The sequence below is a fragment of the Salvia hispanica genome, chromosome 6 (genome assembly GCF_023119035.1).
Source record: "Salvia hispanica cultivar TCC Black 2014 chromosome 6, UniMelb_Shisp_WGS_1.0, whole genome shotgun sequence".
Lineage (NCBI taxonomy): Eukaryota > Viridiplantae > Streptophyta > Magnoliopsida > Lamiales > Lamiaceae > Salvia > Salvia hispanica.
The window spans coordinates 635,969-647,885 of NC_062970.1; the positions used below are offsets into that span (position 1 = coordinate 635,969).

General features: G+C 34.8%; 2 protein-coding genes across 2 annotated transcripts; one reads left to right on the plus strand and one right to left on the minus strand.

The window, feature by feature from the left end:
- Nucleotides 1–519: 519 nt before the first annotated feature.
- On the minus strand, nucleotides 520–4,785 carry LOC125191928 (probable DEAD-box ATP-dependent RNA helicase 48). Its single transcript, XM_048089363.1, has 10 exons — nucleotides 3,698–4,785; nucleotides 3,485–3,591; nucleotides 2,625–2,680; nucleotides 2,317–2,541; nucleotides 2,028–2,234; nucleotides 1,850–1,936; nucleotides 1,660–1,755; nucleotides 1,357–1,572; nucleotides 999–1,181; nucleotides 520–863 (listed from the first exon to the last, which is right to left on the minus strand). The coding sequence occupies exons 1-10, from the start codon at nucleotides 4,729–4,731 to the stop codon at nucleotides 633–635; spliced, it is 2,442 nt and encodes an 813-aa protein (XP_047945320.1). The 5' UTR covers nucleotides 4,732–4,785; the 3' UTR covers nucleotides 520–632.
- A 4,554-nt stretch (nucleotides 4,786–9,339) lies between these two features.
- Nucleotides 9,340–11,091, plus strand: LOC125197346 (LIM domain-containing protein WLIM2a-like). The gene is made up of 5 exons (XM_048096081.1): nucleotides 9,340–9,519; nucleotides 9,999–10,107; nucleotides 10,201–10,220; nucleotides 10,314–10,403; nucleotides 10,658–11,091. Exons 1-5 carry the CDS (start codon nucleotides 9,379–9,381, stop codon nucleotides 10,922–10,924), a joined length of 627 nt encoding a protein of 208 aa, XP_047952038.1. The 5' UTR covers nucleotides 9,340–9,378; the 3' UTR covers nucleotides 10,925–11,091.
- Nucleotides 11,092–11,917: the final 826 nt, after the last annotated feature.

The following is an 11,917-nucleotide window of genomic DNA, read 5'->3' on the forward strand; positions in this document are numbered from 1 at the left end:
TAATAGTCGAAAGGATGAAAAATAAGAAAAGGTAACGATGGTAGTGATTTTAAGACGGAATGTACTAATTTGCAACACTAATCAAACTTTTTGTATGATATTTGTTAACTTAAAACAATTTATACTCAATTGAAACACTGATGAAACATTTCATATGTAAAGTGTAAGTACCCTGATTTCAATTTCAAGTTAAAAAGTACTATTGATTTAATATTACATATGCATTTATCGAGAAATAATAACGCCAGCATAAATATTATCTGGCCAATTAATTATACAATGACTGGTTTTCAAATATAATATAATTGAAATATCCATGCAGCCACGTCACATTTCTTGTTTGAAGACTACAATAATTTTCAGATGAAGGTCCGCTTCAATGGTCACTTTCACCAAATTATTATTCTATAATAGAGCAAATTTTAAAAAATATCACAAAATTGTATCATAACTTCGATATTTTTTTCTCAATTGTTCCGATGTGGCAGGCAAAAAGATATTGTGGACAAAATGTTCAACTACTTAAACGACATCGTTTCATATACCTGATCTTTAATTTTTACACATGTACACGCCACGCCAATAAATTTAGGCACCGAATATTTTCGTTTGGTAGGACGAAAAGTGCGGAGCTACTTTCGCATTTGAATGCCAGGGATGCCTTTCAACCCCATCTTCACCGCAGTTTTCCGGAAGACTGCAGGCGGATTCTCCAGACCGATGGATGCTGCAAATTGGTTCGCCAATTCCACCAGCGTTGTTTTGTCCCGGCCAATGGCGTTGATCGAGTTGTAATAACCGAGCCACGCGTGATAAGCTGCTTCTTTGATGCTAGTGTCAATCTGGTCCATTTTCTCCTGTATCTGCATTTTTTATGTTCAACAAACAAATCTTTACCAACATGAAATAACAAAACAGAATCGTATAGGAAATGTGTCACATAGAGTGGGACGGAGGGAGTATTTGTTTGCTTAGATTGCACAACGGGAAATTTATACCTTCTGCATCGCGTCAGGATCTAGTTCGGGTGAAGGGAGTTTCTTGAGAGGAAGATCCTTTATATCGTCTAGGAAGAATTGTTCCCATGGCGCAAGCAACAGGCATCCTTCGCCATCCTTCCCTTGTCGGCCTGTTCGTCCGAGTCTGTGAATGTATTGGCCTCGATCTGGAGGAATACCGACCTGAATGTAACAGGTTCAAATTTTTCAACATAGAATGATTATATTGGTGATGCTCATTCAACAGCAGCAAAGCTAAGAAAACTAACTAGACGGGAAGCGTTCTATGTTAAAGAGCTACAAATCCCGAACAAGTAGAGCTTGGGAACTTGTACGAAAAAACGCGATTAATCATCACCTGAATGACTAGCGTAACATCGGGATAGTTCAACCCTCGTGCAGAGACATCAGAAGTGACCAGAATGGCTTGTTTGGCATCTTTGAATTCTTCAGAGACCCGGGCACGATAGAGTGGAGGCTTTCTGGAGTGCAGCTCTTTCGCGTTCAGTTTCATCTCCCGCAGAAGGGAGAACATGAGCGATGTCATCATTGCAGTTCCACAGAAAACAATAATCTAACAAGTCAAAAAACAATCCATAAGAACCGGAATGGAGTTTTTCCAAATATTCTTACGACAAAAGCAACAGCAGCAGCAACCTACCTTGTACTCGGGCACTTGAGATATATGGCTTTTTAACAGATGGTGCACTATCGAAATATGCTGGTCGTGGTGTGCAACGAGATAAAATTGCTTAACCTGATTAAGAAGTCACAGGTCAGCAAGCTCGTTTTCTAGAAAACTACAGATAACGAGAAGAGCAAGACAGGGATAAAGAGGAATAAAATTATACATTTGCGTTCGTCTCCACGGATTCAAGCCCCAGTGTATTTATATAAGCATGCTCCCTTTTCAGAACAAGCTGGGATATTCGACGGACCTGAAGGTGTGAAATGGGGACACTGTAAGCAAGAAGATTAAATCTACCACAGTAGATCTCCACTGCACGATAAACAAGTCAAAATATAAACCTCCTTTGGGACTGTAGCTGAAAAGAGCAACGACTGCCTCTTGCGAGGCAAACAATCAACTATTTTCTCCATATCCTTACGAAACCCCAGGTCAAGCAAGCGGTCGGCCTCATCAAGTACGAGCATCTCCAGACCCATCAGGCGCACGGAGATGGCAGATTTGTTCTCTATGTGATCCAGCAATCTACCCGGAGTTGCAACTAGAATCTGCAATCATCAATACTTCCCATACAAAGATCAGAAAACACAACTAGCTTTGGAAAAAGAATGAAATTATGTGCTTACGTACGTGGCATGGATCTGATTCAAGGCGTCTCTGGTCATCTTTGAAGCGCGTCCCTCCAACTAATGTTAGCACACCTAAGCCGTCATGGTGCTTGAGGAGTACATTTGCCTCAGCAGCTATTTGACTCGCTAGTTCTCGGGCGGGGCAGAGGATAAGAACATATATGGGCGGCACCCGCTGATTAGTGCTCTTTCTAGTCGCCTTCAAAACTGTTTCAATAGCAGGAAGCTGTGTGTGTTTAGCAAACAAATGAGCACAATAAAAATTGAAGCCAAGAACAAAATGAAAAACGGATAAGTGTAGGGATATACCAAAAACGCAATACTCTTGCCCGTTCCAGCCCTAGCTTTGACTAAAGCATCATTACCTGTGAACAAGAGCAGTCATTTTCTCTGGTTATTAGAAACAAGTAAAGAATTTAATTTTAGAACTGAAGAAAGAGGAGTATTATACTTTTCTCCAAAGAAAAGAAGAAAAAGATTCAAGGGCTCCTTTTGCATCATTCTCTCTATCAAAATCTAATTATCTGAGAAACCAATATCCTAATCTTGCAACTAATTGCCTGAATACATCCAAGCTCGGCATGTTGCCTAAATCCAGACAGTATCCTTCCACAACCAGCAGAGTTACTGCATGCTTAATCAGAAATGTAAATTATAGATCTAACATTTCTTTCAAGATGAAGTTTGTGATATTGCTCAATATATAGAGGAGCTCACCATACTCTAATATTCGAAAAGCAAGAACAGAATGACAAAAGCTCTAAGGAGCAAGCAAGAACTATCCACATCTAATAAAGTCCAAATTCTGAGAAACCAATATCCTAATCTTGCTAGTGATTGCCCGAATAAAGTTCAAATTTCGGAATGTTTCTGAAATCCATATCAACAACCGGCAGAGTCACTGCAGCAATGCATATGAGTATAACCGTTTATGCTTGATCAAAAAACTAAATTATAAATCTAATATTTCTCTGAAGATAGGGTTTGTGATATTGCTCAATATACACAGGAGTTCACCATACTCTAATTACTTGAAAAGCAAGAACAAAATGACAACGCTCGAAGTAGCAAGCAAGAAATACATGACTAAGATCCAAAGCAACAAGCTGACTTTAAAGCTATGCATTTTTTTTACAGAACGAAATCAATAGGGTAGACATGACTACAACCTTCAAGGCACGCAGACAGAGTCGCCTCTTGCACCGTGGTCATCTGCACGTAACCAGCCTCAGCAAGTGCTTTGACAGTCAACGGTGATACATCACACTCATCGAACCTGAACAACGACCAATCCACATCTATCATTTCAAATCAATTAAACCAATACTTATCTACAAAACAGATATAACAAGATTCAATTTCACAAATACAGCCCCTCCAACCTTTTAGCACTCAGTAGTGATTCCTCCTCGTCTTTCGCCTCTTCCTGCATGCTCTTCCACTGCCTCATCTCCTCCCTAATCGTCTCAACCTCCTGAGACAAATCAATCTCATCCTCCAACAATTCCAACGGCACACGCTTTGTTCTCTTCACATCATACTTCCCTAATGCAGCACTACTGCCCGTAATCTTCCTCTCACCCCCTATTTCCACATCATCCTCATCATAGTCATCACTGTCATCATCATCCGAATTCACTCCCCTCCCTCTGAACCTAGGCCACTTCGGCCTTTTGGCATCCGAGCCATCTTTAACTACAGACTTTTCGCCATTTTTCACAAATTTCAACCTTTTACTCTTCGTTCGCGCAGCATCTACAGAATAGTAACGATTCGAACTAAACACATCGCTCACTCCAATCAAACCTCCAACCCTACAATTTCCAATTGAATTCAATCCATTGTTCATCTTCCCAAAATGCTTGTAAGTAGAAAACCGCCTCGGTTTAGCTACACCGACACCAACATTCCCCAAAAATCCCCTCTTTTGAACATTCTCACCGCCATTTGAGCTCGACCTCTCCGCAATCAATTTCTTCAAATCAATAGGCTCGTCTAAGAATCTGCTTTTCCCTTTCCCCGCCTTATTCACCGGAGCCGTCAACGGGCCGTCGTTCTCGTTCCACAAATCCTCCGCTCCTTCCTTCATGAACCGATCAGCCAGAGCCTTGATGTGCTCATCGGGAGTCATAGGGCCGTAATTGAGCTGGCTTTGATCGGGCTTCAAACTAGGATTTTCAGCAGCGGCGACGCTGGCACGGATTTGGGAGCGGACTCTAGCTTGATAGAGCTGCTTCTCTTGATCGAGAAGACGCATCTCTTTCTCTCGGGCCTTCTTCTCGTGCAGGCGCTTCCACTGCCACTTGTTGATCCCGCCGGGAAACGTCCGAGGGCCGCCGCCCATGCGGCGGAGGAATGTGAGGCGGTGGTGGAGCGATTTGGAGTGAGTTTGGAGGAAAATTGAGGCGAATTGCATTTTTCTGAATTTGGGGAAAATGTTTGCTCAGGGTTTAGGGTTTAAGAGTTGCAGAGTTTCTTCACTAATTTTTAAAATTGAAAATTTGATAGTATTTTTTTAGGGGTGGCAAAATGTGTAGCGGGTAATGAGTTATTCCCATTTCGACCCGCTACTCGACGGTAACAAGAAACGGGGCAGGATCGGGTAGTGTGTTTTAGAGTTTTGCAGTGCGCGGGTATATCCGTTAGTCCCGATAATACCCAATATTATTAGTATTAGCTATATACAATCTTTTAATACTTTATGGAATCTAAAAGTTCTAAGAGTTTTTTAAAAATGTTTTTATATTTTAACAAATACACATTTAAAAACTCACCAGAACTAGTTATAGAGTGTTCCCTCACTTTTATTTTCAATCTATTCAAAGCATTCAATCAAAATTGATACAATAAATTTTGGTTTGCATTTAGTTTTGAATTTGGAATTTAGAAATGTGCAAATTATATATTAAAATATACAAATATGAGTACATATGGAGACTAGAAATCACCATATCTGTGCATAATTGATAGTTGGAATTTTTGCATGAAGATTGAAGAACAAATTAAAAAACAAAAATTTGAAGTCATAGTGCGACAACAATCTCAAAATTCATTACCATTAAAAAAACTCAAAGCATAAATATTAATTGGTTTCGTGAACTCAACCTTTGGTTTGAAGAACTTTTTGCACAATTGAAGGGGGTCATACCCAACATCCGGGTTTCGGATTGGGTACGAGTACCCGCAATGTCGGGTATGTAATACCCGACACGGGTATCGGGTAATCTCGATATGTTGCGGGGCGGAAATCGGGACACAAATTTGGCAGAAATCGGGTACGGGTACCCGCCGATAAACCGTTTCGCCACCCCTACATTTTTTTTAAGATTATAAGAATTCTACAACTCTTAATAGACCAAATAAAATAATTTATTTGTTGAGTTTACTTCTTAAAAAACATGAATTTTATCCACAAGTTAATACAATATCCAATTTGATTGATGAGATAGAGAATGAATTGGTGTCTTTTGTGAGTCGTCATTTTCCAATGGCAAAATTGATTACAAGTAATCTTTGATAATTTAATTTTAAAATAAAGTTATTAGTGTTATGGATTAAGTAAATTTGAGTATTGTGAATATTGGGGTAGCCGGCTAGATATTTAAACTCTTTCTATCTTTTAAAAATTCTATAGAAATTTTATAGGAGTACATATCCAAAGTTTTGTATCTAAATCTGAAGCAAAAATTCCACCCAAACTTGAAAATTTTGAAATAATTTTTCATTATTATATGTTAGGATAGAAATATTTTATATAAATATAATTCGGATTTTCTATTTTTTTCAATTTGTGATAATATTAGATTAAATATTATTCGGATTGAAAGAACTGAATCCAGCTGAAACTAGAAAATCGATCGACTTAATCGAATTATAATTCATTTAGTTTTCTATTCGGTTATTCAAATTACGAATATTTTAGTCACGGAATTCTTTTCTGAAAGAGACAAAATCCCATACTCATAAATTATTCGTAATCAAACTCATTCATATATCTCAATATATATCCTCAATCATATTTATTTTGGTAATATAATGTAACTGGGGCAACATCGATAAAATACACGTCTAAAATAACATAAGTAATTGTACATATTAAATCTAATTTGATTTTTTTTTTCGGTGAAAATATACAATATATCGGTTCGAATGTTTACTGAAAATCTGATTTTGAAGGGAAAAAAGTTCCGATCTCATACAAAAATCCGAAATATTTGAACTGAAATTCATATTTAAATTTATTTTAGCTTGGTTATTCATATTATAAATATTTTAATCACATTTCATAAATTCGTCCTAATCAAATGATCCCTATTTCTCATAAATTTTGTCAAACATTTTTGTAGTTAGGGAAATTTCTATAAATGCAGGCCTAGAACAGCATAAATTTCCAATTATTCAAACACCAAATGTTTTATAATTAGTATAATTATTTACTAGAGAAACTGAATGAACTTCCAAAATAATCCATAAATTGTGAAAGAGAGAATGAAATCAGAACCTAAAAGTTCAAATTTTCCAAATTAAAAAAATGGAGTATTATTTTGACAAAACATTTTATTTAACTACGATATTTGAAAAGCATCGGAACTATCATTTTTTCTGGTTTAAATAAAACAAACAAACTGAGCTGAAAATTTATATTTCAAGAAAAAATCCAAAAAATTCAAACCGATTTTATATCAAAGTTTGTTTCATCAAATTAGAAATGTCTATCATACTCAACTTTTTCTCAAGGAGACAAAATCCCATGTCAAAATTTCTTCCCAATCAAATCCCTATTCTTCTTGTCTCATTATTTGACCAATTTACTCAAACATTGTAGTATATCTATAAATACAGGTCTAAAATCCACAAATTCTAAATCACAAAACAAAGTATTTTACAAATTTTGTAAGAATGAAGCCGGGGGTGGTCGTCGTTGTCGTTGCAACGTTGATGATGCTGGCGATGACGTCACAGGTGCAACGAGTCGAAGGGTACATAACCATTGATATTCATCCATGCACTGAAGCAGCTTGCAAGGAAGCATGCATCAAAATTGTGAAGGAGAATTACAAGGATTCTCATTGCTATGGGGGAGACCAATTTTGTATGTGTTTTGGTGGTTGATTTTGTATTCAAATGTACAATAAATTCATAAATCAAATGTTGGCTTAAGATTAATAAAGGTTGGTTTGATTTATTTATATGATTTCGGTGTATTAGTAGATTTCGGGGTTGGTATGGTCTGATTTTCTCTTAGAATCTGCTGAAAACGATATGATTATCTCTGATCGATTGACCTTTAAATGACATTGTTTGTGCACTTGGTTTTTTGGCAAGAATATAAAATTTCTTCTTAAAAACAATGTTTGTTGGAGTTACTATTTATTTGATTTGGCTGTATCTCATATTTAATCTAATACTAGTACGTTAAATTTATTTTGCAATCCCAATCTATAATTTTACTTGCGCTTTGCAGTTAAATCAAAGTCCAAAAATTCCAAAATAAATCCAAAATTATTCCGAAATAAAAAAATACAAAACATTTTATTAAAGTACGATATTTGAAAAGTATAATATTAAAGATAATCCAAACTTTCATTTTTTCTGGTTTAAATAAAACAATACAAACTTTACTGAAAAGTTATATTTTAAGAAAAAATCAAACCGATTTTATATCAAAGTTTATTCAAATTAGGAATATCTATCATAAACTCAACTTTTTCTCAAGGAGAAACAATCCCATGTCAAAATTTCTTCCTAATCCAATCCCTATTCCTCTTATCTCATTATTTGTACAATTTTCTCAAACATTGTATTGTTGTGGAAGCATCTATAAATACAGGTCTAAAATCCATAAATTCAAAATCATCAAAACAATTGTTTTACAAATTTTATAAGAAAAATTGCAAGAGAGAGAGAGAGAATGAAGCCGGAGGTGGTCGTCGTTGTCGTCGCGACGTTGATGATGTTGGTGATGACGTCACAGCCGCGACAAGTCGAAGGGTTATTCGTAAACATTGCTCTTGATCCATGCACTCAAGAAGCTTGCAAGGAAGCATGCATCAAAATTTTGAAGGAAAATTACAAGGATTCTCATTGCTATGGTCGAGACCGATTTTGTACGTGTATTTCAAATGTACAATAAACCATAAGTCTTGATCATTAAATAATGTGTTAATAAAGGTTGGTTTGATTGATTTATATGATTTCGGTGTACTTGTGGATTTCGGGGACGGTTGGGTCTAATTTTCTCTTAGGGTCTGCTGAAATCGATATGGTTCTCTCAGATCGATTAACCTTTAATTTGGTTGTATATAATATTTAATCTAATACGATAAATTTATTTTGCAATCGCAACCTATAATTTTGAAACCTGTCAAAGAGATACTCCATCTGCCCCACAAAAATAGAGATTTTGCGAACGATATGAATTTTTAATACGAAACTAATATAGTAAAACAAAAAGGCGAATAGTTGAAGTATGCAAAAACTAATATGGACTCATTTTTAGAGAAGATAAAAATAAGATAGATATGCTGAAAATAAATTAGTTAGTTGTGATAAAAATGAGATTGATACGACAATGAATGTTTGGTTGATAGTATTGAAAAGTCAAGATAAATGTGTATTTGCAAATCTTGATTATTTCGTAAATTAAGCTATAAAATCAAGAAAATAATTCCTCATGAACAAACACGAGCATCGACACCAAGTGAAGATTATAGTGCTCCTATAATTTTACAATTTTATACTCAAAATTTTAACTTATCAGTAATTTTTTTAATTATTATTTGCAGTAATAATAACTTTGAACAAAAATGTTCCAAGTTTTTATTAGATTCAAACATATCCACTGATTAATTTAGATGCCAAAATAATTTGATTTCTCTCATATTCTTTTACATAAATATAGCCCTTAATAGTAGTCCAAATTCACCAGAGCCATCATTTCCCCTACTTTAAATTCCAGCCTATATCTCACCTTTAAAATCTGCTTAAATTGATCATTTTCTAAAAACACCAATTTATTCATATGTAGAAATTATTTTCATCAAAGAAAAATCAAATTAAATTTATGATGTCGTCTAACTATGGCACGACGCAGAAATGCCATTCTTGTGAAAAAGTTGTGCATGTTGCAGAAATGTGTTCTGCCGATGGAGTTCCCTATCACAAGAATTGCTTCAAATGCGACACTTGCAACGGACGTCTCGCTGTATGTGTTGTGTTATTCCTCTTGAGTTTTCTTACGAGAATGTATCGTATTTTCTTAAAAAAACATGAGATACATTCCATAAGAATATGCCACTCATTTTTCTTCCAACCTTTCGATCTTCCCATTCATTCCCTGTGGAGCCTTCTACCGCCAACTCTTTCCATTCTACCAACGAATTTTCTAGAATAATGCATAAATCTCGTTACAAAATTTTTACTAGTTTATTTTATTTTATTTTATTTTTCGTGCAATCAGATTAATTATTAGTACTATTATTTAGAAAAAAATAATTCATGCAGTTAATTTAATTTAACTGTATATAATAAAATAAGACAAATAACATTATGATAATGAGTTATATCAACTCCACTTCATATGTGCTTGTTTCATGGGAAAGGGGGAAATTCCCAATCATCTTTTTTCTTTTGTAATAATTAATTTTCCACCAACAATTTCATATTAATTTGAAAAAATTACAGATAAGCAACTACTCTACTGTGAATGGGAAGCTCTATTGCAAGCCTCACTTTGAACATCTCTTCAGAGAAACAGGCAGCTTAACTACTAGAAAGTTTCACTCAAGCTTAAGTCAGTTTTTAAACCCTACATATTCATATTTGGATACATAATTTATCAGATTATAATAATTCTTACATTATATTTTATTTCATTTGTGATCAGGTGGCAAATATGCAGAACTGGTAACCCTATGGCTTTATTTACCATAATTTTTTAAGATAAAGTTGATGAGAATTTTTGTTGAAATTTGAAATTTGATTTGATTATATGTATAGGGCAGGAGTCCTAGTAAATTGTCATCCATGTTTTCTGGCACTGTAGACAAATGTTCAGTTTGTAAAAAAACTGTATACCCACTTGAGAAGGTATGTTACATAACCTACACTATATAGTCTCTAATGTAATTTTATTATCAATTTTTGACTTTGAACATTTTATATTCGTCAAAGAAAAATGGCAAATTACAAGTATACATCCATTTACATAAACAATTAGGAAATTAAAGAATTGATTGATATTTTTTTTTAAAAAAAATATAGCTATAAATTATTAATGTGACAAGGATAATTATAACATTTACCAATATTTTTTCTGCGTACGTTCCTGTACATGCATGCAGGTGACCGTGGAGGGAGAGTTCTTCCACAAGCAATGCTTTAGGTGTGCCCATGGAGGGTGCAACCTAACGATGTCGTCTTATGCGGCCCTCGATGGCATCGTTTACTGCAAGACTCACTTTGCTCAGCTCTTCAAGGAGAAGGGCAGCTACTCGCATCTCACTAAGACTACTGCACTAAAGAAAAACGCAATCCCTATAGATCTCGATTTGCCCGACAAAGAACCCGATTCCCCGGCAGAACCTGCACCCGATCAAGAAGAGACATAGACACACACACGCGCACTCAAATAGCACCCATTTTTTGCCTTCAAAATTAGAAGTGATACATACCTATGTGTTTTTGTAACATTGGAGTACTATATATAACTAAATGGTGTTCTGTTTGTTAATGTAGAATTAACGTGGATCAATACAGACCATATTATTTTGCATCATATTTTGCTTAAATGTAGTAATAATTATTTCTTCAAAACTAGAAGTGATATCTAATATATGTATTAGTTTTCGTAGTTTCATACTATATAAAAATGAGTGTTGTGAATCAATGCAGAGCATGTTATTTTGCTTATTGATGCAACGTTGCTTATTTTGCTTATGTGAAAGCATGTGATTGCAAAGACACCTTTTGCAAGTTGTGAAATTGCAATATGCTTATTTATTGATGTCATTAATCAAATCATGAGTACTAAAATACGCAACATAAATTAAATTTTGTTGACTAACTTTTGCTAAGATAATATTTCCAATATTCCATCCATTTGAACAATTCCATTATTTTGATTTCATCCCAATTTCTACTCTTTGGGATCACACAAACAATCAAATTAACAATTTATTCGTTCCATCGATCCACGCATCATATATAAATAAGTAGGTATTAGAGTAAATCGTAAAATCATACTCCTTTCGTTTTATATTAGTGGAATTATTTTGTCATTTTGATACGTAAAATCAAGACATTTTTTCTCTCTCTTGCTTTATTTTCTCTTCGTATCTCTACCTTTTCATTTTCTTACTTTATTCTTCATTTACGTAACTCACTTAACACAATTCTTCTTAAATCACGTATAGAAAAGAAACGCTTCCACTCCCGCGGGACGGAGTTTGTAAATTTGCTCAGAGTTTCGTGTGTTTTGATTGGGCATCTCGTTTACTTATCAAAATCGGTATATGTGGCCGCTGATAGAGCGATAAATATTTTGTTTGGGATTTAATTTAAACTAATCATATTAACATTGAAAATATATAACAATTTTGCAA

Coding starts and splice junctions, on each gene's coding strand:
- LOC125191928 (XM_048089363.1), bottom strand. CDS start 4,731: ATGCAATTCGCCTCAATTTTCCTCCAAACTCACTCCAAATCGCTCCAC. Junction 3,592..3,697: donor TCACTACTGAGTGCTAAAAG/GTTGGAGGGGCT, acceptor GTCGTTGTTCAG/GTTCGATGAGTGTGATGTAT. Junction 1,182..1,356: donor ATGTTACGCTAGTCATTCAG/GTGATGATTAAT, acceptor TGTTACATTCAG/GTCGGTATTCCTCCAGATCG.
- LOC125197346 (XM_048096081.1), top strand. CDS start 9,379: ATGATGTCGTCTAACTATGGCACGACGCAGAAATGCCATTCTTGTGAA. Junction 9,520..9,998: donor CTTGCAACGGACGTCTCGCT/GTATGTGTTGTG, acceptor AAAAAATTACAG/ATAAGCAACTACTCTACTGT. Junction 10,404..10,657: donor CTGTATACCCACTTGAGAAG/GTATGTTACATA, acceptor ACATGCATGCAG/GTGACCGTGGAGGGAGAGTT.